This window comes from Eumetopias jubatus, unplaced genomic scaffold, assembly GCF_037043125.1.
Source record: "Eumetopias jubatus isolate StellerSeaLion01/CBP00866 unplaced genomic scaffold, mEumJub1_p1.0 scaffold_10, whole genome shotgun sequence".
NCBI lineage: Eukaryota > Metazoa > Chordata > Mammalia > Carnivora > Otariidae > Eumetopias > Eumetopias jubatus.
The window spans coordinates 12,999,737-13,024,074 of record NW_028274816.1 but is presented as its reverse complement, the minus strand read 5'-3'; the positions used below and the strand labels follow the sequence as shown (position 1 = coordinate 13,024,074).

The following is a 24,338-nucleotide window of genomic DNA, read 5'->3' as shown; positions in this document are numbered from 1 at the left end:
AGGCAAATGCTTAACCGACTGAGCCACCCAGGCGCCCGGAATTCATATTAATCTTATCATTTCCGCCACTAAATTAAGAATTTTATAGTCCGAAATGATTTTGCTGAAGGAAGGACCCCACCAGAGGTGAACTTATCAGGAGAATACTGTTCACATCCATGACAGGGAATACAAAGGTTCATATCCCTTTTCACGTTAAATCTTCTTCCATTAAAATATTTTAAGGCCTAACATAATAGATGCCTCATCATACCCAGATGTCTTAACTTAGTTGATAAATTCACAGAGACAAACGTATACCTTCTCTCCAGCATGGGTGTAGATGAGGCTTGCTTCTGGCATTGTACCAGATTAGCTGCCGGCAGCCGTCATACGCACAGGAGTACTCGTCGTCCCCGATGCCGTAGCCTTCCTGGAGGGAGACAGGCCCAGAAGATTAGCAAGTTCTGCCTGCTATGTTCTGGGAAAAGACAGTGTGTCTTTCGTAACCATCATCCTGGTGGCTGGAATTCAAAGCTTTTCGGATGAAGGGAGCCTATGGTTCTTGGAAGATACCAAAATTCTGACCTCAAAGCCTGGTTCTCTGTGACTAGATCATGACTTCACCACCAAATACCTCCCAAGTTTCACATGTGTTAGTTCACTGAATCTTCACTAACCCCTCTGAGGCTGGTGGCATTATACCCCACTTTAAGAGGAAATAAAGGCTCCGAGAGGTCAACCGTGTTGCCAAGGACAAATCATTACTCAGAAAGTCAAGTCTGGATGCTGGAATCTTCTGATTCCAAGATTGGTGTGCTTTCCACTTCATTGTAGCTGGGCAAACATCTTTCTTGCATGTAGTAGACTTCACAACAACCACATGCTCAGAAATTTCAAAACTAGAGGCAAGAGAAAGGTTAGAGTGGATGATCAGCTAATAGCTATTCTGAGGTGGGCTTAACTGGAGCATCATATAGGTCCTTGGCAGCTTCTTTTATTACTTACTGCCTTTTAATTATTTCACAGTTATTTTATTGTTAAGAGTGGATGGAATCTTTTTTTTTTTTTTTTTTCTGGCAAAACACTAAATATATTTATAAGTCATCTTTGTCTGGAACCAAATGAGGAAAAACAGGTGCAGAGAGGAAAGGAGGGGAGGTGAGGTGAGGTTTAAAAGTTCCAATCATTCACAAAAGATAAAAGACATCTTCTGATAGCAGCACGGAAGCAGTCAGCTGTGCTGAGTAGACCATCCTGGGTCGACTGCAGACCAACTGTGTCCCAACAGGAGTCTCAAAGCCCCGTTCCTCGGCTAGTCCGGGGAAGTGGGTAGTAGTTTGATTGTTACTGTTGTTGCTCATCCTGGTATTGGCAGGTATGTTAAATACCGCAACTCTAATGAGTCCTGGGCAAGTATGAGGTCACTGTATGATTATTTATCTGGAGATGTAGGTGTATGTTCGAGAAGGGGAAGAGTGGATGGAATCTTAAGAAATTATTTTAAGTGCTTTTTTTTTTGAAGATTTTATTAATTATTAATTGGCATTGTTCTCCAGACTCATGTACTTCTGACTTCATGGTGCCACAATCAAGCCCCATGCTTCCAGGTTTTAATTAAGGCCCAGTCAAAGAGGAGGCCCTTCATCAGGGTAAGTTCCCAACGAAAGCAAGAGCAGACTGGGGTCTAGTTTTCTATCCTGGATAAGAATCTGACCTCTCTACTGGCCCTCTTCCTCCAGTTGTCTCTCCAGCAAGGAGTTTAGCAAAACACTATGCACAATTCCAAGATGCTATACAGCCTCGCTGAAAGGGCCCCTTCCAAAACTATGCTTCTGTGGCAGGCAAGCTCAGTTGGTTCACTTCTAAAACCCATCCTAGGACCTTATATATGGGAGACTATTGTTTAGATTAACAAAATAATCCAAGGGGTTTTCCCAGTTCAAAGGGTAAAACTCCTATGTCCATAAAAGAGTCCAGATCAAACCTGGATTAATTCCAAACAGCTTAAAATTGGAATAACACAAGCAAGCTGTTCAGGCTGGGCATCTGAAGGGTATAAATTGGCAAGAAATCAACATCTATAGGAAAGGGAGGAACCCCAGCCTCTGATACTCAAGTCGCGGTAGATGAATCCTGCTTCCTCTAGTGGGTTTCGTCTTCCCTCTTTACGTGACAGCTTTCTATAACAAAAGGTAAATGCTAAATATTGAAAACAAATGTGCCTACTAGTTACAAAGTAAAAGTCAAGTAAAAGAAGTCAAGCCAACATTTAGTATTTTATGAAAGGAAGAGAATTCCTACAAAGTTCTTACAGCTTAAACGCAAGGTAAAAGTCATCACGGGTTCCAATATAAAAACTGAGCCAGAGATGTGGCTGGCGCCGGAGGAGAGCCTACAAAGACAAAGGACACACCAAACCTCTAGGTGCAAACTTAAAACTCGAGGGGAAAAAAAAAACCAGGGGCAATTTCTCTTGTGTTTTCCTATTTCTGAACCGGGTTAGCAAACCCTTGTGTCAGATCTGACAGCATGTGGTTCAGCCTGAGAAATGATCATTGTGCAAACCCATCTGGAAAATTTGCGTCCTCCACCCACTCACCAAAAAACTGCTGTTGTCCTTGTTTACACAGTTCTCTAGGGTACTCACATGATTGAGAAATTTGCTGTCTCGTGTGGCCCAGCCGATCTGCATGACGCCAGAAGTGATCACGGTGACTTCGTAGTACCACACCCCGGCATCCACGCAAAAGGTGCAACGCACGCTTTCAAACGAGGAGGCATCACAGCGAGCCTGGCAAAACCAAAGCGTGTGACAGCCCACTGTCAATGCCTGAAGACCGTGGAAGTTAAGTGACTGCCCAGAGGTGGAATGTCCTCTTCCTTATTAAAGCTTCTGGTGGATGGTCGTTTCCTTCTCTGTGCATTCTCAGTGATACGAAGTACAAAACAGAATGAAGCACGCTCTCTCTTATAGTTTTATTCCTAGGGAGTTCTAACAGGGTTGGAAGGCCTCAAAAATGGCTGCAGTAAGCATTAACGGGGGCTACTGGCTTCTTTCTGAAGTACTTATAGATCTTTACCCTCCCGGTAGAATCTCTTACGAATGCATCAACATGGCCTTACCCTGCATGTGTTAGGATGCAGAGAGAGGAGGACACTGAAGGGTATGAGATGGGGTACCTAAAAATAATTGAAAGCAGAAAACCACGGCAGGCATTTGGCAATAACGTAAGATCAAAGAGCTGTCTGCAGCCGTTCTTCAAACAGCTCTTTCATCTTGACGTGTCTGGTGCCTGATGGTGCCTTCCTGTGCATCAGCAGCTTCCATCAGCCTGCACCACGAAATCAGCAACATTTCCACCGTCCAGGGAGGAGGGAAGCACTAGCCAGAATACAACTGGTGATGCAGGGATTCAAAAAGGAAGGGCCTCTCTTAGAAAACACTAGTCTTTGCGTCTTTAGATGAATAAAGTGGCAGAGATTGAAAACAGACATACTTAAATCAAAAAATTGTCTATAGAGAACAGACCGAGGGTTGCCAGAGGGGAGGCGGGCGGGGGGATGGATTAAATGGGTGATGGGGATTAAAGGAGTGCACTGGTTGTGACGAGCACCGGTGTTGTATGTAAGTGATGAATCACTAAATTCTACACCTGACACTTCCATCTATTCTGCAAGAAATGGCTCTTTGTTCAGAACCAGGGTGTGAAAATGAGAACAAGATTTTTCCCCCATATGTTCTGTCCATGAAAGCTTTACCTCCAAGCCATGAGGTGAGATCTTCAGGTACTCGCTGACATCGTTGCTATTCAGCATGGCCCTAATGCTATTCAAGTCCACTTTCTCATAGGTCAGCTGCCTACTGTCTTTTAAAACTGCAAAAGAAAAAGTGGTCATGTCTCTAAGGCAGGCTGTTGTGGAAAAAAAGCTAGTGTCTTTGCTGGCTGCCATTCTGGTTAAGAGGTGGGGGTGCTCAGAAATGGCAGGATAGGTAGGGAGACTTAAAACCTTGCCTTTCTGCTGCACGACCATATGAGGATCAATCAAGCCAAAGCTGGGACAAGCTGGGACGGCACTGCTAGGTTTAGGCTTCTGTTCCCTGTATTTGTCTTCACGCATGCAATAAAAGCCCAATTATACCTTTTGGGAATGAGTCTTTTTCTTTCTTTTTTTTTTTTTTTTTTAACGATTTTATTTATTTATTTGACAGAGACACAGCGAGAGAGGGAACACAAGCAGGGGGAGTGGGAGAGGGAGAAGCAGGTCTCCCGAGGAGCAGGGAGCCCGATGCGGGGCTCGATCCCAGGACCCCGGGATCATGACCTGAGCTGAAGGCAGATGCTTAACAACTGAGCCCCCCAGGTGCCCCTCAGAATGATTCTTTCATTGGCACTGCGCAGGCTGTGCACAAAGCAACTCTCCACAGTGCTGCGGTGGGAGGGCACACACACTCAGCCATGCCTTAGCACAATGCTAACTATGGAGGGGGGAGTGAGGATTTAGTAGTAGGATGGTTTTCATTCTAGCAGCCCTCGGAGGAGAAAAAGAAAAGCCAGGAGCAGCCCTCTTGGCGTAGGTCAGACGTGTCTTGAGTTTTGAAGAGCCACGTTAGGATTAGAAGAGTAAAGAGAGGGAACTCCAAGTGAGGAAAAAGCCTAGAGAGATCAGGATGACTGGGGCCTGCTTGTAGGACAGTGAGGAGATAGTTTGTGTAGGGAAGACTTGATTGGACACTGCCATCTGATTAACAGCCCAGATGCAGCAGGAAGTAGGGCACCAGTAAAAGTTTCTGAACAGGAGAGTGCTGAAATTAGAAGTATGCCATATAGGGGCGCTGGGTGGCTCAGTCATTGGGCATCTGCCTTCGGCTCAGGTCATGATCCCAGGGTCCTGGGATTGAGCCCTACATCGGGCTCCCTGCTTGGTGGGAGGCCTGCTTCTCCCTCTCCCACTCCCCCTGCTTGTGTTCCCTCTCTCGCTGTGTCTCTCTCTGTCAAATAAATAAATAAGGGGTGCCTGGGTGGCTCAGTTGTTGAGCGTCTGCCTTCGGCTCAGGTCATGATCCCAGGGTCCTGGGATCGAGCCCCGCATCAGGCTCCCTGCTCAGCGGGAAGCCTGCTTCTCCCTCTCCCACTCCCCCTGCTCAAGTTTCCTCTCTCGCTGTGTCTCTCTCTGTCAAATAAATAAATAAAATCTTTAAAAAATAAATAAATAAAATCTTATAAATAAATAAATAAAATCTTAAAAAAAAGAAGTATGCCATATATTCTTGTTTGGAGGGTCCCTAGAATACTTTTCTGCTACAATACGGCCAACCTACAGTATAGGCCCTTTCAAGGAAAATGTCACACTCACTATTACAAAATGAAGAACAGTGATCCTATATAAGAAACGGGTTTGGATATGGAAGCAGACATTTTAATAAAGCACAACGCCTACTTACAGAGATTGTCTAAGCTCCACTGGGCGCAGAAACCGACTTGACGCTTCAGATAATCAGGATCATCAGCCCAGGATTCCAATGTGATGAGTCGGTCACTAATACTGGATTCAGAGATAGTCAATTTATTTTCACCTGTTTGGGAAGACGGACACGCTGAATCAACCGTGAAAGAGTAGGATGATTTGCGGGGCAGGTAAGGGGTAGGAAGGAGTGAGGAGAGGCAATCAGAAAACGTGGAAACTAGAATAATGACCTAGCCCAAGAGCCTCAACTATTTTCTGGGAAGTAGCAATCTCATCGCTAACTTTTTAGCTATAAAAAGTGAGTAACTGTGGTCACAAGTTTTGATTCTTAGGTGGGAAGACTCTTGGCTTCTGTCCCTGTTACATCTTACTGGCCTTGAGGCATCTACCCAGAGAAAAAGAGAACATGTGCACGTTTGATGGGGCTCAAAGCATAAGCTCATCCAGTAAGTAAGAAAAGATTTTTAATAACCGATACGGAAGATCATTAGTGCAATAAGTCACTATACCTACTTGTCTGTGCAAACTTTTCCAGTGCGATAAGTGCAAAAAGCATGACTGTGGGGTGGGACTGTAACTTCTGAAAGACAACAAAAGATAAAAAAACAAAAAGGCAGAAACATCATTCCCCTGCAGAGGCAGTAAGTTAGCAATTTCCTCTTCGTATCCAATATGGGCTAGATTTGCTGGGAGCAGTCAGAAAAGTTTTACTTGTTTAAGTCCTCAGTTCTCTGTTTGCTAATATTGTTAGTAATGAGGAACCAAGACAGAGTCTCATAAACTCTTCTATTATTTTTAAGAAGTCACTGGGCCCATTGATAGATATGCGGTTCAAAAGTATTTTGTTAAAAGCACTATGTTATTCTACTTCGTAACATTTGTTATTAGGGCTTTGTGAAATAAAACCATGCTGATTCTTATATTCATTGAAGCAAGCCAAACAGAAACCTAGAACTGGAGCTAAGAATGACTTTTATTCAGAGTCCTTTAGGAACGATTCATCGTCACCAAGTTCCAAAATGCTAAATGTTGAAATGAACAACTAATGGCTTAGTTTTCAATCTGTTCTCTGAAAGGAACTGCACAGATGCTAATGATGGGTGGAAGAGCGCTCTTCCAGTTACAGTTAGCTTCCCACCACAGGTGCTCCCATTTAAAGAAAGGTCTTTCTGCTTAACATCCCACCTTCTCATAGCCATCCTTTCCCACAGCTCCGTTAGGAGTCTGCAAAGGAACTCTAGAACATCAGATGATTCCTACTCACTTCCCTGGGGCTCAGAGGTTCTGCAAAGCTCATATAACCACCAGCCTGCCCTGTAGCAAAGCCTGTTCGGCACTCTGCTTCTTGTCATACCTGCTTTCAATCCCTCTGTCTGGTTTTGCAGGCCCTGAGCCCTCCCCACCAGGCTGTCCAGGCCCATCCTCCTGTCTTTGAACAGTCTCCTGATCAGAGAGTTCTCTGTAATATGCCAGGAACATGGCCATTCCTATTTCTGGGCTTCTGCTGGTGATGGCTTTAGCCAAGAAACCCATTTTTCCCTCCAGGGTGCATGGATAAATACTAACTTATGATGTGACCCAGCTGAGGGCCCAAGTTCATGAGGAAGACTGTCTCCCACAGCTCTCTTAGTTCTTACCACCCCTATCTTCCACCCCTCCCCATCACCCTCTCAGAACTCTTATGGCACTTAGTGATTTTGCCCTTAATCACATCCTGTCTTAAAATGGAGGCTAAATGTCTTGTCTGGGTAGTTTTGATCCCTCAGTTAATCAGGAAGCTTCTTGAGGGCAAAAGACTGTTACACTACTTTTGTATCCCCACAGTGCTTGCTTAGCATCGTGGTGTGTTTTAAGTACATATCATATAGGTACTGAAAAATAAGATCTTTCAGATTTTGAAGGCCAGTGCTCACTAGGCCTGCAAAAATAACTTTCACAAATACAGACCAGTTCAAGTCTGTAGTCCAGCCCTGTGAGCAACCTGACAGTACGACCTCAGCAAACCACAAGCTTCACAGACAATAGATCAAATACTCTATGGCAACAGTTATAAGAGCAGTAGCCAGGGAGGGAGGGAAGGAGGAGAGATTTATATATACTGGCAATCTGACCTGACAGTTTCCTGGCTTGGAATGCCATGTAATTTTGTTTCCACTGTGGAGGTCCCTACTACCATTTGGCAGACTCTAAGGATACACACACAAAAGCCAATCATAGCAGCTATCTTATGACTAAATTTAAAACCAGACCAACTTGGCTGCTTTTGCTTGTAATGAATTCCTATCCCACCCTCATTTATTTATTTATTTTTTTTGAAATACAGGAGGGAATAAACACTCAGGAAACACCTGCAAATAAAATTTATAACTGATTCCATTCTCTTTGAGTGGTTACACTGGCAATTTTAGAAAAATGCACAACTGTAAATGACTAAGAATAACTGGCTTTGATGCCTTACTTACCAGACACTGTAGCAAATATTCCAGGATTCCTGGGCTAAGTAAGCCTATACTTGCGGGACCTGGACAAACACAACAAACATGAGATATCATGAAATGGGCCATATTCTTTTTCATCAGTAGCTAATAACCATAAAATTGCTTTCTGAACTCTTTGACAAGGTACTCTCATGCACATTGTCTTATTTAAGCCTCCTGCTCTGAGGCAGGGAATAGCACTGTTCCCATTCCACAGCCAAGCAACTGAGCCCACAGTGAAGTCACTCATTCCGGTGCGCTTGGGGCGCACGTGGCAGAATTGGACCCAGCACCCAGGTGTCCTGATTTTGAATACGTTGTTTCTTCCACCATACATGATCTAACTGGCTGAGCTATTCACCTGGATTTGGATGTTAACTTGCCTAAAGTGGGTAATGTTCATAAACAAGTTAAATATCTGCTTCTCTTCTCAGGAACTGCTCCAGTTTAAAGTTCCTTTTCCTCTTCCCCGACTTAGTATGTCTCCATTATCTGGCTAAACTTTATAAAATGTATACATGTATATTACCTATATAATCTTTATTATACTGAATTTAGCCTTTTATTCTTAGTTTTAAAGCAAATAAGTAAAACCTTTTCTTTTAAATGTCTCTCTGAAAATCCTCAAAGCTAAATTAGATTGCATTCATCTCTTTGGCCTTTGAGTAATTTTTTTCCAGTTGGTCTTTGTCCCTCAATTTTTTTTTTTTTTCCCTGGTGGTAGTGGTTGCAGGGGAGACACTCCTTTCTGGTACAGTAGGTTTGAATAAAGACCTGCAGTGCAATCTTCCCCTTTATGTCAAACAACTGAAGATCTTTCTTGGTAGAGATTCCCAGAGTTACCTGCTAGTTTCTCGGCCAAGCAGCCTAGGACTGCAGATGTATTCCTGTGTTTGGCAGGATGACCTGAGTCCTGGCAAGCTACTTCTCCATTTAAATTGAGAATTTCAGTCAATTTCTGGAGTGCATCCTAAAAACAAAAATGTACAAGTGGATTTGATAAATATATTACTTAGGCGTTTTTCCCCCAAGGGAATTATCTGAGATGAAAGCTATCGCCAGCCATTAAATTAACTCAAAATGAACATAAAGACATGATATAATACACCCAATGATGTCATTATTGATGGGAAATGTTATCTGATCAACCTGGAAGTTTTCTTACATGAATTGTTAGATTCCCCTTCATTCAAAATATACCAGTTGTATCAAAAATGCGATTTACTCTTGAATCATTAAACAAACTAAATCCACCCAAGTGCCAAAATGATAACACCAAGGGCCTTAGTGATGTTGAAGTAAAAAGTGACTTACAATTTTTTTCCTTTTTTTAAAATCAAGCAAGAGCAAATCTCACCAGAGTTTTGAGGCAAATTGTAACAGAAACCTCTTACAAGCTTAGGGAAAGGTCAGTTCTTCAGTGACTAGGCCAAAGGCTTTTCTCTTCTGTCCATAATGTTTTTCCATGTTGTGCCCAAATATCTGAGGCTTAAACAAATGAAAGATGCCAGCATCCAAAATTTGAAAAAAAAAGTAGTCCATAGAACATATAGACTAAAGCAATGAAAGTTTGATGCTTTTGTTCTATATAAGGGAAAAGCAAGGTTATGCCAATCTTTAATATGTTTAAGATTCACAAGTGCTTTCAGTATAACGGTTTTTTCTCTTAATAGAAAACATTAAAGAAAACCTTTTGTAAGGAGAAAACTCTTTAGTGGAAGGTAAGAAAATCAGCTCAGCAACTGAACATTCTATTTCAATTTCAAATACAGATTGCCATTTCAGATGTAAATGCTTTTTTAACATTTTAAACTAAAGCTTTATAGTACGCTATTGGTAGAAAGAGGATGTAGCACTTCATTAGTAATAAAAGACAAGTTTACCTAATGAAGTCAATACTGAATGAAACAGACCCCAAATGTATAAAAAGGAAATGCATTACGTCAAAAGTTCTTTGTGGTTGTTCATCCTCTGTTTAAGCGTATGTGACCGTTTCAGAAAAGACAAGTATAACTTACTTTAGTGGGCAATGGACATTCATCCAGTAACAATGTTATAACAGCTGGTCCCAGTGGATCTTCCAATGGAATAACTCTAATTAAAGACTGGACAACGTCCAACCATCCTTCATCTAAGAGCAAATCAAGAAGATTATATGGTGGAGGCACTATTTTAAAAATGTAAAAATATAGAACTTATAACACAAGGTGACTTCACAATAAAATCGAAACACTTTTGGCTTTTATCCTGTAGCTTTTAAGCAGCTAACATTGGCATGGATGTAGTCATTAATTTAGTCATCATGGTAGAACCAAAGATTCTTAATTTATAGAAGCCTGGTGATTTGGAGTTATCTTCATTTAGAGAAAATTGAAGCTATGGTCCTGGGTTCTCAAATCATAATTAAAACAGTTTCAGTGTCTTCTTTATGACATAGGAGTTTACTGAAAAGATTAAGTATCTGAAGCAGCTGGCTCTACTTTTAGAATGACACTTAGGAAACTGAGGGACAAAAAATTCCCCCCCATTCTGGAAGGGCTATGGTCAAAGATCTGTCAAATCCCAACAAAATTTTTCTTTTAATAATTTTGGTGAAATAAAACCAATACGGAGAGGTGCAGCTATATATTCAGGATGCAGTATACAGTGGTTATTATTACCCCTATACAGGAAAATTTCCATACACTAACGGCTCTTTTTCATGGTCACGTGTGTTAAGTACTTTTGGAATCTTATTTTTTAAAAAAGTGGCCACATTTCTTCATAATCATTAATTCATTAGAAAGTATTTTAAGAAAACTATAAGAAAAGAATACCTGTTTCTGCCATTTCGTGCAATGTAATCATTGAATAGGGAGGTTCCTGATCACTGAAAAACAAACAGTCAAGACATCAAACTTGAAGAACTAAGAAATGACAATCCCAAATAAAAACTCAAACTGAAAGTGTGGGAGGAGAGAGAGAAAGAAGAAATGAACATGAATGGATACGGAGAGAGATGGAAGAGACAGTTGCAGCTCCACTCCGTAAGGACCAACACACACCACATGTGCTCATTTCCAAACCGCTGTCTGTGATGGCCCACAAATAAAATGGGTGGGAGGGCATAGGAAAGGACCACCACTGGCCTGAAGTAAAAGCACAGGACTAAAACTGGAGGCCAGGGTACTTTCAGCTTTCCTCTAGAGGCCCAATGCCAATGAGATGAGTCAACATCATCTACCTCCAACTTACCTCAAAGAAACACCAGGAAGGGAGATTATAATCTCAACAGAGGATTTATGGAAGCAAGGGCCTACATAAACATCTTCATTTTTAAGGGTTCTTCTGGGAAATATCACTATTTGCTTGAACTTCATTAAATGGGTGTTAGAAGAAAAAGAAACCAAACTTAAGTGAGGAGCTACTTAATATTTTAGACACTGGGAGCACCTGGGTGGCTCAGTTGGTTAAGCATCTGACTTCAGCTCAGGTCATGATCTCAGGGTCCTGGGATCAAGTCCCACGTTGGGACTCCCGGCTGAGCAGGAGCCTGCTTCTCCCTCTCCCTCTGCACCTCCCCCTGCTCGAGCTCGTGCTCTAAGTAAAAAATTATTTTTTAATTTAATTTTAATTTTTTTAATTTAATTTTTTTAATTTAATTTAATTTTAAAAAAGTTATTTTTTAAAAAAGATTTTATTTATTTGTCAGACAGAGAGGGTGTGTGCCAAGTGCACAAGCAGGTGGAACAGCAGGCAGAGGGAGAAGCAGGCTTCCTGCTGAGCAGGGAGCCCGATGTGGGACTCCATCCCAGGACCCTGGGATCATGACCTGAGCCGAAGGCAGACGTGCTTAACTGACTGAGCCACCCAGGCATCCCATAATTAAGTCTTTAAAAAAAATTCTAGACAATGCTCTAAAATGGCATTATATACCTTAATTCAGTGGGTTTTCAATCTGTGATCCCCGGAATCTTGAGGAGGAGCTTTAGGGGAACTTCAATAATGAATGAAATACTCTCCATCAAATAATGGTAAATCTAATTGCTTAGGGAATATATTCACATTTACTTACATATTGTGGCTCTTTTACTAAGAAGAAACTGCAAAAACTATTGTCTTCAATCATTTAATCCTCAGGATAATCTTGTGATATGGGAATTATTAAGTTCATTTCAGGTACTTATTAAGTATTGTTTATTTGACATATCCTGTACCTTTCCATAACAAGGCAAAATTCTCATTTAAAAGATTTGTCTTAAATGATGTAACTGACTGATTACAAATACTTCTGGAGAGCAATCTAGCAATAATGAAATTAAATGTACCCAACAATGCTAGATAAACTATTACACAGGTAACAGATGCATATGAAATTATTTGCTGCAGTGCCATTTGTAGGAACAAAAATTTGGAATTAATCTAAGTGACCATCACCAGATTACAGGATAACAAAATATAGTACTTTCAGGCACACAAAGATATACTCTGCAGGAGTGAGAAGCAGTTGTAGCTTTACATACAGTAACATAGGTCTCAAACATAATGTTGAGAGAAGTTAAAAACAAGATTTATACAACTGTATCACTTATATAAATTTTTTTTAATTTATTTATTTGACAGAGAGAGAGAGACAGAGAAAGAGCACAAGCAAGGGGAGTGGCAGAGGGAGAGGGAGAAGCAGGCTCCCTGCTGAGGAGGGAGCACAGTGGGGCACTCGATCCCAGGACCCTGGGATCATGACCTGAGCTGAAGGCAGACGCTTAACCAACTGAGTCACCCAGGCACCCCACTTATATAAGTTGTTAAAATCACACACAAAACACTAACATAAACTTCCTATACAGACATAAATAAATATACGGCAGGCAGATTGGAAGAACATCACAAGAATGGCTACCCACTGATATTTGGATAGTGGGTGGCAAAGGGGACAATGGGGTTAGGGAAAAAGGGAAAAATAATAAAAATATGGCAAAGTCAGTGACCAGTAAGGACTATGAGGACCTCAATTCTACACAGATTCACTAAAAGGACACCCACATCCTTACATTCAAAAAACAAGATAAATTTCTTTGTGGAACTGAAGTGGAGCAGAAATTCCTAGTGGAAGGCAGGAGCTAAAGCCGTAGGACACCGGGGCTCACTGTCTGGAACTAGACAGAGGTGACCAGGAGCCACAAGCCTGTGTGGTAGGTAATGGGGACCAAAACCCCACCTGTGCAGCTTGGACAGGGTTGCCTGCTCAATTCAAGAAGTTGAAAAAGTTATGATCATCAGAGCTATAATTGGTATCAAGCTGCAAGTCTCCAGTGACAGAAAAGGCAAAGAAAGCCATGCAAGCAGGACTTGGGCTTCTCACAGTGATATGGGAACTCGGAACCACCAATTTTAGGTTCAGTCATAGCCTGAAGGTGGATGGGGATGACAATGAAAGTGACAAGAAGAGAGAGAGGCAGAAAGACAGTGTGACAAAGAGGGAGACAGAACACAGAGTGAAGAAAAAACTTCCATCAGGACTCTGTAAATTATAGTTCCAAACCATGAGAATAACATTAATACCATTGACAATCTGAGGATAAAGTCTCTACCAAAAAAATGCAAATAACAGAACTTCAAAATGATTTTAAAATAAGTGTTTCCTTTTTTTTTTTAAAGATTATATTTGACAGAGAGAGACACAGTGAGAGAGGGAACACAAGCAGGGGGAGTGGGTGAGGAGAAGCAGGCTCCTGGCTGAGCAGGGAGCCCGATGTGGTGCTCGATCCCAGGACCCCGGGATCATGACCTGAACCGAAGGCAGACGCCCAACAACTGAGCCACCCAGGCGCCCCTAAAGTGTGTTTCCTATAGCAGCTCTCTCACTCTAGCTTTAGAAACTGCTCTCCTGGGGCGCATGGGTGGCTTGATTGTTAAGTGTCTGCCTTCAGCTCAGGTCATGGTCCCAGGTTCCTGGGATCGAGCCCACAGTGGGCTCCCTGCTCAGCCAGGAGCCTGCTTCTCCTCTCCCACTCCCTCTGCTTGTGTTCCCTCTCTCGCTGTCTCTCTCTCTCTGTCAAATAAATAAATAGAATCTTAGAAAGAAAGAAAGAAAGAAACTGCTCTCTTCTCAGAGCAATGTTACCCTTTCCTAAGTAACAAGCAGAAAGAGGACAACAATCACGGTCAATCGCTCTCTAACTGCGACATCTGCATACACCCTTTCACGTAAACTTGTACTAAGTCCATCTGTCCTGCCGTTCATGGTTAGTTTTAACAGCCTTATCAACTTTATAGGTTATGAAATTCTTCTCCTTCAGTAGCTTCTGAAAAACAAGCTACAGTGACTAGGTTTGTAACTGAGTCCTGTTTTGCCATTAGATTTACTAACAGGTCCTGTCACATTTGCTCTCCATCTGCCCTGTTTGTTCATTCTCAGAAGTTATAGCTATAATTCGGTATAAGCAGGTTTAAGATAAAAGTGACCCTATTACTCAAATGTACGCTGCTTGCTTCATGTAAGTGAATTATACGCTTCATCAACAAGTTCATTTATAATTTTGTAACATTTTCTAAAAGCTTGGAGATAAAACTCCTACCTTGCTCCCACACACTCTTACTCTTTTTAAAAAATATGGCAAAGCCTATTCTGTACCTGCTTTTCCAGTGGGCTTAAAAACACTGCTTGTGGTTTACTTCCTTACTTAGGAAGGGCAACTTCTCATTATAATTTTATAGTATGTTTTGAATGTCACCATGAAGAATCTAAATAACAGCTTCTAGCCCCTTGCCTGGGTCTGAGGGATGAAAATGGCATAGATTTATATTCAATAAATATTTTCTACAAAAATAGGAACATTAAATTAGTTCAGATACCAGAACTACTTCAAAGGCTGGTTTAATAAACTTAGGAAGGCCTTTCTGAATTGGTTATGGAGAATATTTCTTCCTTTTTTAATTTTTTGTTATGTTAATCACCATACATCATTAGTTTTTAATGTAGTGTTCCATGATTGTTTGTGCATAATACCTAGTGCTCCACGCAGAACGTGCCCTCTTTAATACCCATCACCAGGCTAACCCATCCCCCCACCCCCCTCCCCTCTAGAACCCTCAGTTTGTTTTTCAGAGTCTATCATCTCTCATGGTTCATCTCCCCCTCTGATTCCCCCCCTTCATTCTTCCCCTCCTGCTATCTTTTTTTTTTCTTAACATATATTGCATTATTTGTTTCAGAGGTACATATCTGTGATTCAACAGTCTTGCACAATTCACAGCGCTCACCATAGCACATACCCTCCCCAGTGTCTATCACCCAGCCACCCCCTCCCTCCCACCCCCCATGGTTATAGAGAATATTTCTAAGAGCCACCTTTCCCCAGCATGTTTTACAGCAAATAGAAAAATGTGCAAAACAAATTTATTTCTATGAGGGGAAAAAAGTCACCTCAGAATAATATGCATAGGTATAGCTTGCTTAATGCTACAATTTTGAGGAATTAAACAAAACTGGATTTTTATAAATGTGATGATCAAATAGTTGGACACTTAAATTTACTAGCAGAGGCTGAAGCAAAAAGAATCCACATATAACTTAAAAAAAAACCCCACAACTGGAATGTGCAAGGCACTATGCTAGATACTTTATATATATTATCTCATGATAATCCGTGTAAGAAAGGTATTATTTCCCTCTTATAGATGAGGAATCTGAGGCTTAGGGAAATAACTCACCCATTGTCACGTAGCTAGTTAAGGAGCTGGGCCAAAATCTGAAACTTGGTCCATCATGGTTCTAAAACTTTTGCTCCTAACTACTGAACTGCATGGTTAAATCAAAATATTTTTTCAACTTGAACCACGTTCTCCCATTTCACTGTTATTCAATCTGGGATTTCACACTTACAGTTAGACAAAGCAGGGGAGAAACAAAAAAGGTACAGGTGAGCCCTGCAGTTTCAATTTACAAGCTTCCCAAATGGATCGGAGATGGCCAAATGAGGGAGGAGGATGAATACCCTCCTTGACCCAGGTCCTTCCGTTGCCAACAGAAAGCGCAAGAGCCATGCTCTTGAATCTCTGGTCAGTGGCATAGATAGGTAAGCAAAATAAGAGTTGGTCCTCATGAAACTATTTCCTACTGCAGCTTGCAACACAAACTCACTCCATGTTTACTACATGCCCTAATAAAGACTGTAGCTTTAATTAGTGTTTTCTGCTATCGAAATGTTTAGACATTTCCAGATAGGAGTAGATGTAGCAAGTAAAAACATCAAACCTTATAATTTACTCTGCCATCGGAGGAGAAATAAAATATTCTCCCTTGCCTTATAAGCTCATGGCTTGGTGAATATCTTCTAATAAAGTGAAGGACTCAAAAGTGATGGTTCCTCTAGAACATTTTTCATCACATAGGGCGTGACTAGGGGGTCATATACTTACTTATCTACAAGAGTCCGTATGACTGCTAGTGTGTCCAGCACTAGCCCGTCTACATTTTGTTTCTTTCTCCTTGGCTCATGGGGTCCTCGGCCCCTCCTTGGTGGCCGAACAGGATCCCGGGGTTGGCTCCTCGTGTCAGCAGTCGGTACTGCACTGTTCTCGGCCTGCTGCTGCTGGTTGTCAACACTGTCTTCTGCTCCGCTGTCGTCTCGGCAGATACAGGAATTACCCATGGTAGCTGTGGCACCTCTAGTCCCCAGGAAGTGGGCTATGTGCTCCTCAAGAGTCAACAGCAGACCCTGGCCAAGGCTTCTGCTCACTAAGAACACGGCCCAACCAAAGACAATCATTTAGATAGTTTTCAGTTTTCCAAGTACTGTTTTCATAATCTGGAGTCGAGGAACTTGCATTCTATTTGTTTTTAACAACTGAATGTGGCAGAAAGTTGCAGAACTGATCTCCAACATTATCAATTACAGGGAATCCGGATCATCCAGTGGCAGTTCTAAAACAGAAGAAAGGAAAAATGAATCCAAGGTTCTTGGTCACTTAATTACTCAAAACTTTCTTAGTTTGGTTTTGTAAGCATTAGGATCACAAGGGCAAATCATCTTTGGTTATTTTCATAGGTTTCCAACACAAAGAGGTACCTTTGCATAAGAAAACTGACAATTAAGAATTCCTTTTTATTATATTATAAAGTTGATTGCTAAACCATACCCATGTAAACAGGAGTGACCACTGATTTTTTTTTAACCGTATGTGTGGTTTTGCCCATACAGAAATACATTAGAAGAATGTGTGCAGTTGTTTCAAGCGCTCCTTTTGTGGATTCAAAAAAAAATAAACTGTCTCCGTTTTAAATTTAAATGTATGAGAAAAGTTAATATGTTTCAAATAGACTATCTAATTACAGATGTTTCTTGCTTACGAAGTTATGATACAAATGTGATAGCACCCACTATCTAGAAGAATAAAAGGTAGAGTGTTTCACTTGAATGCAATCACCAAACTGCACAGATTTCCCATTTGGAGGGACTCGAGAATTTACAGAAATCACAGAAGCATTTACAAAGCTTTTCTGCTCTGTAAGCAACCCTGTTTGGGGAGAGGCAAAAATGTATCACAAGGTTACATTTCCACAATGATCAGTTTGTTGTAGGCCATGTCTGCTACCAAGTTACAAAGAAGGATGCACCAATTATCTTTGTCCAAAAATACTAAGCACCTTGTGCCCCCATCATGGTGGCACCGGGAGAACAAAGATGGACAAAGCCTGTGATTTGGATGGAATTCATGGAGGGCCATTCTCATCCCATACAGTATGTTCATCAACAAAAAACCTAATGATAGAACCTGTTCTTCATTAACGAGAAAATCTGGTTAGGTTTAGAAAGGAGGATCTGGAAGAAGAAAATGGACAGGGTGGGGTTGGTAACAGAAAGCAAAAAATCACGCCAAGACCTGGAGATAGGGCCCATAGGGGCGCAAAGAGACACAAGGAATAGAGATTAGTATGCACTCTCCACTCAACATTTGGTTATTTATAATTAAATCTGCATATACTGAGTACCCACTCAGGAATAGAGATAAATGTGTAATTCAATGGAATTAGAAGCAAGAGAAGTTACTTCCATTATTGGGACAGATTTGCAGCAAGTTCTAAATATTTGCCCAGTTTAATTACTGCTCATGGAGGAAAACTGAAGAAAAGGAGACAGGTGGAGATGGAACGTCTTTACACATACATATAATAATCTAATCTAATCTGTATAGAGATGGGGCAAGACAAGAAAAGGAAGGGCAGGAGGGGGATGGGAAGAGAGAAGAGAGGCAACAGACATGATCTCCCTCCAGACTACCAAGACAGCAATGTCTGAACCAAGTCATACCATAGGTGTTGTTGGTTCCCCCAAAACAGTCAGGTGGTCTTTAAAATTTGGAGGTTAGGCTTAAAAGGATGTGACTAGAGTATAGGTAGGAGCATGAGGCAAGGATTCAGCTGGAAACAGCTTTTTAAAAGAGGACACAATCTAAACTGGCAAAGAGTTGAAGTTATACCATTCCCATTACTGCAGGGACCATGGGAGACAATTCCCCCACAGAGGGCAGGTAACCAAGAGATTTCAATGCTTAAAAGGACAGATGACAGAAATCAGAAACAATGCTTTTAAGAGGGTCCCTGGTGTAAATTTCAATTGATCTTATAAATTATGCTGCTTTCTGAGAAAGACCAAAATATAACAGTTAAGCGATGCTCCTGTCCTTCTCACAGAATGTTCGGAGAGGGCACGGTTGGAACAATGAGGGGTAAAGAATCCAAGGTTTTCTGGCAGGTTTGCCCAGCTGATATACCACTAGTGCACTCCCTTGAAATCCCAAAGTACTATATTGAAACTTTATCTGTTAACTTTTTATTTTTTTAAATATTATTTATTTATTTGACAGGGAGAGAGAGACAGCGAGAGAGGGAACACAAGCAGGGGGAGTGGGAGAGGGAGAAGCAGACTTCCTGCTGAGCAGGGAGCCTAATGCGGCTGGGACTCAAATCCCAGGACCCTGGGATCATGACCTGAGCCCATGGCAGACGCTTAATGACTAAGCCACCCAGGCGCCCCTGTTAACTTTTTAAAACAAAAAATGGATGCGCGTTCATTTTCAGACCCAAATGCTGTATACAGTCTACAGAAAAGTGAAAGCCTCTCTTCTGAGAAGAAAGGCTTTCTTCATAGCCCATTCCCTTTCCCAGAGGTAACCCCTGCTAAAAGCTTCATGTATCTGTTTCCATACCCATTATTATATACTCACAAAACTTTTTTTAAACTTAACTAGGACAATGCCATAACCATTGTTCTGTGGTTCACTTTTTTCCACTTAAACAACACATCTTTCTGTATCAGAATATCTAAAACCACTCCTCATCCCAGTTAAGACTGATTTGAAATCTATACTCTGGATTGTCATAGTTTCTTACTATGCCATAAAAATCTGTGTCTAAACCAACTAATACCTTGGGGATGGTAGAGGAGTGGTCCAGGATTCAATACAAGGGAACTCTATTTGGGAATGCATCATCTCCTGGCCAAATGCTTTCTCACCCTAAACTGCTCTGTGGTGTCAAGGTTACTAGAGCAGAGGGAATTCTACTGGATTCTCTAAAGCTTCTGAGCCTTTCCACACGATCAGTATGGAAGTTGGGACAGGCATGACATGCAAATAGTAGATTCAGTCCAACCAGACACATTAAATTGGGGAAGGTGTGTATACCTAAGGAAGGGAGACCAATCCGATATTAGAAAAAATTGGTAACAGGGCACCTGGGTGGCTCAGTTGGTTAAGTGACTGCCTTCGGCTCAGGTCATGATCCTGGAGTCCCAGGATCGAGTCCCACCTTGGGCTCCCTGCTCATAAGGGTGTCCCCTGCGTTCCCCCCTCCATGCTCTCTCTTTCTCTCATTTTCTCTCTCTCAAATAAATAAAATCTTAAAAAAAAAAAAAAGAAAAAATTGGTAATGATTTGAGAACGTCAAGGTGAGATTAATCCCAGAAAACAAAATGTTAGAGGGGAGAGGGCACCTGGGTGGCTCAGTTGGTTAAGCGACTGCCTTCAGCTCAGGTCATGATCCTGGAGTCCCGGGATCGAGCCCTGCATCAGGCTCCCTGCTGAGCAGGGAGTCTGCTTCTCCCTCTGACCCTCCCCCCTCTCATGCTCTCTCTCATTCTTTCAAATAAATAAATAAATAAAGTCTTTAAAAAAAATGTTAGAGGGGAGAGAACACAGGATCCTTACAGTTTAATACCAACACTTGTAAAGCTATTTAGATTAACAAGAAATGTTGGGAATGCTTATGAGAAAAGCAGTGGGTTTAAAAAAAGTTTGTTGAATCTCAGAGTCTTAAACTTCATTTTATCAAAAAAAAATTTTTTTTTTGCTAAACTGGATAAAGAATTAATCTATGCAGATTTCCTTTTAGTACAGTTCCAAAGTAAATGGAAGATATCTAATACATACAGGTATTTTTTAAAATCTGACTTAATTTGGAGGAAGATGACAAGAATGATGTGGCCTTTTTTTTTTTTTTTCCTATTTCCATACTGAATTCAAGTGTAGTTCAGGTCAGTTTCTTCTAAGAGTCATTTTCCCTAAATGGCCCAGAAAAAGATGCCAACCACAAAATTTGTCATAGAACAAAATGAAGTAAAAAAAAAAGTTTTCAAATATTTTAAAACCAAAGACTTTCTCTTTTAAGGACTAACTGTAAAGACCAGGTGTAAGGAAGACTTAACTAGGTGGGAGGAGCTGTGAGGCATTCAAAGGAAAGTCTATGAAACATACAAGAAAAAAGTAAGAGCTGGTATCTTTAAAAACCTCTTGAAATGGACATACAGAGAATCTTAAGGGTTACAGCTAAAGGCAGGGCATATTAATGAACAAAGTATAATCTTTTAGATTCATTCAGTGCCAAAGAATGTATAGTTTTTCATCTGGAAATCTTCGTCACTCTTGGTACCTTTCTCAGAGAACAAATTGTGAATACTTTAGGCAAAAGACTGGGTAATGAAACTAAACAATTATACTTTATACAGCTTTGTTTTATCTCATTCCAAAAAGCGTTATGTGGTCCTCTTCCGAAGGACCATTGTTTAAAGACAGTAACACTCAGCCTACAGATCTTCTGCAGGACGCCAGAGGCCTCCTCCAGCAGAGCATGGGTTTGCAGTTCGACAGACTGGGCTCAGGTCCCAGCCCTGCAATATTTACAGCTACACAGTCTAATTACCCTGGCTCTTGACACACTTTAAAACATGGAGACAGGGGCGCCTGGGTGGCTCAGTCGGTTAAGCGGCTGCCTTCGGCTCAGGTCATGATCCCAGGGTCCTGGAATCGAGCTCTGCATCGGGCTCCCTGCTCTCCAGGAAGCCTGCTTCTCCCTCTCCCACTCCCCCTGCTTGTGTTCCTGCTCTCGCTCTCTTTCTGTCAAATAAATGAATAAAATCTTAACAAAACAAAACATGGAGATAATAATAGTTATTACACAGTACTACAGTGAGGATTAAATGTAAAAGAGCATGTCAAACATGTGGCATGGAGCCTAATGCATTGGATCCAAAATGCAAGATGTTATTATAAAATGAGTAAATAATCTGGGATGTGGGGACTCTGGAATAAGACCTGATTTAAGAACATTACGATAATTAAAGAAGTTATCTTTTATAGTTCTCATCTACTCTGTACTAAAATAAATTTTACTTATCTATACTTTTAGACAAAGAACCTTGGAAGGGATTGTAGCTTAATCATCCTGAAGGCGATGGGTATTAGAATTGCTTAGGTACTTCTAAAAATGCAAATTCCTGGTTCCACTCCAAATCGCCAGAATCAAAATTTCTAGGATGTGGCCCAAGCACGTGTTTTCTTAAAATTCTCCAGTTGATTCTGATGGTGGCCAGCTCTGGAAATCATTGTTTTATAATATCTAACACAGAACCTGTCACAATAGGCAGGACCTACAGACGGAATGAAGGGACAAACGGAAACACTACAGAGTGATTCATCTGGGGTCAAAAATGTTAATCTCCCTTTCCAGAAAAATGAACTAAGACTATCTTTGAACATAGCATTTTGGAGAGGGCAGCCAAAAAAAACCCGTAAGAATACAGTTAAATCCATTAATGATTACATATAGTACATATCAACACAGTGAATAAAACAGCTCCCTATGTTTCCCACCAGATCCACTCTATGAAGCATCATAACCTGCTTATGGGTACCCTGCTAATGGGTATTGTCATTCAACTGTTGACAGGCTGAATGGAATAGAAAATGAGTAAGAACGGAGATTATGTAAAGGCAAAACATCTCAAATAGCTATATACTTCCCCATAACTTTGAAGACTACTTAGCATTAGATTGGTCGAGTCTCAAAAGAACCCCCCGCAAAAAGCTAGTCACATAATTTAAATAGACACAACGATTAGATCTGTGATTGTAGCAATCATCAACTGATTATAATGATACCGCTGGATGCCATTGCTTAGTAGAGACACTTTTTACCATCTAAATGGTAATGCTTTGTAAATCATTATACTGTTCATAGCCATTTTGCTGCAAGAGCATAATTTTAATCAAGCATTTCCTTTTACAAAAGAAAGTGAAGACTATTTTTTCCACTTCTATATCACTTGTGGTTTATTCGATTTTTACATTTTATCTACTTTAAAGCTGCTTTGAAAGGAAAAAAAAATCAAACTGGGCCTCTCAGTAAGTTTAGTGTTAAAGTGGTGAGCTCTGGTACTCAACACATAGACCTCTACCATCATAAACAGCTCACCACAGAGACATCTGGCCAACTGGTCTAACCCTGTCTGACAATGGTCCAGGAACCAGTGATTCATCTCTTCAAATATTTGCTTGCATTCAACCATAATACAGCTCAGTGGCATTAAGAATACTTTCTTTTCTCTGAAAATAAGACTTCAGGATTATGCTGCCAAGAAAGGAGAAGCTGGTTAAATGAATGGCCATAGGAAGAAAAACCAAACTTGGGGAATGAAATTACTATTGCTGTCATCTTTGCCTCATCATTCCAAAACAGTGTTACAGGATGCCGTAATTTTTTCCAATTTACTCACCAATTCCTGAAGACTAAATCCTACAGCATAAACAGTAGCAACATGTAATACACTGGAAATTTTAATGGTTTTCTTTCATTAGAAAGTGTTTTGGACTTTATCCTAAGGCAGTGAATGTATTACAAGTGGTAGCTTCCAGTGTCATATTTAGTGCCCCCTCAGTATTCTGTTATGAACAAGTTCAAACACAGAGAAAAGCTGAATTTTACAGTGAACACCTATATACCCAGCATTTACATTCTAACAATATCTTATACTTGCTTTATCACACATCTACCCATTTCTATCCATCATCAGTCCATCTAATTGGTTTTGATGCATTTCAAAGTAAATTACAGGTATCAGTATACTACCCCCTAAATCATTCAGCATGCATATCACTAACTGGACTTCAATATGTTTTTATTTATTTATTTATTTATTTATTTATTAAGATTATTTATTTATTTATTTGAAAGAAAGAGAATGAGAGAGAGAGAGAGAGAGAGCGCATGAGATGGGGGAGGGTCAGAGGGAGAAGCAGACTCTCTGCTCAGCAGGGAGCCTGTTGCGGGGCTGGATCCTGGGACTCCAGGATCATGACCTGAGCCGAAGGCAGTCGCTTAACCAACTGAGCCACCCAGGCACCCTCAATACATTTTTAGAGGTTAAATTTACATATAATGCAATATACAAATCTTAAGCATCTATGTGCCAAGTTTTGTCCAATGCATACACCTATGTAATGCAAACCCTATCAAGGTAAATCTACCCATAAATATATTTGCTTTTAAAATATTCTACAGGACACCCCAAAGACCATAATTTTTTTTTTGGCTGAAGATTGTGTTTAAGTTGGGAAAACTTGGGAAGTCAACAAGTGATTATTGGTAGTACAATAAGTGGGTAAGAAAAGTGTATTATATGTCAAGAGTATACTCGTGAGTTGAAACAGAAACCACCTGAAGACATTTTAACAAGGGTGTTTTTGTCTCTAGACGCTAAGGCATCTGATATTCTCTGGTTGGTGGGGGGGGGTGCGAGAGGGGAAGATTGTGAAATATTTGGTTTTAACTTCACTTTTCCTCCAAAAGGAAAAGCAGTTCTGGTAATAAGATATTTTTACATGTCACCCAGGTGTGCAAAACTATCTGCAGTGGCACTGCCACTTGGGGTTTAAGCCAGACAGGGTACTGTTATCCCTGGGATTGTAACTAACCTTCACATTGTCTGAGAAAAGCACTGGGGGATTCTGATCCTTCTGCTATGTACAGAGGTTAGTTTAAGAAAGTATGTCTTTGGGGCACCTGGGTGTCTCAGCCGGTTAAACATCTGCCTTCAGCTCAGGTCATGATCCCAGGACCTGGGATCGGGCTCCCTGCTCAGCGGGGAGTCTGCTTCT

At 41.0% G+C, this 24,338-nt stretch overlaps 1 protein-coding gene across 2 annotated transcripts in view; it reads right to left on the bottom strand.

Moving 5' to 3' along the window:
• Positions 1-24,338, bottom strand: part of RSPRY1 (ring finger and SPRY domain containing 1) — a 41,893-nt gene that overhangs the window by 12,380 nt on the left and 5,175 nt on the right. For both annotated transcript variants that reach the window (XM_028094136.1, XM_028094131.2), the window contains exons 2-11: positions 16,326-16,830; positions 10,742-10,794; positions 9,944-10,056; positions 8,769-8,895; positions 7,911-7,969; positions 5,962-6,028; positions 5,426-5,557; positions 3,742-3,857; positions 2,630-2,773; positions 301-412 (exon numbers count right to left, since the gene is read on the bottom strand). In XM_028094136.1, the coding sequence (XP_027949937.1) occupies positions 301-412; positions 2,630-2,773; positions 3,742-3,857; positions 5,426-5,557; positions 5,962-6,028; positions 7,911-7,969; positions 8,769-8,895; positions 9,944-10,056; positions 10,742-10,794; positions 16,326-16,675 (1,273 nt within the window). In that variant the 5' untranslated portion in view covers positions 16,676-16,830. The remainder of the gene's footprint in view (positions 1-300; positions 413-2,629; positions 2,774-3,741; positions 3,858-5,425; positions 5,558-5,961; positions 6,029-7,910; positions 7,970-8,768; positions 8,896-9,943; positions 10,057-10,741; positions 10,795-16,325; positions 16,831-24,338) is intronic.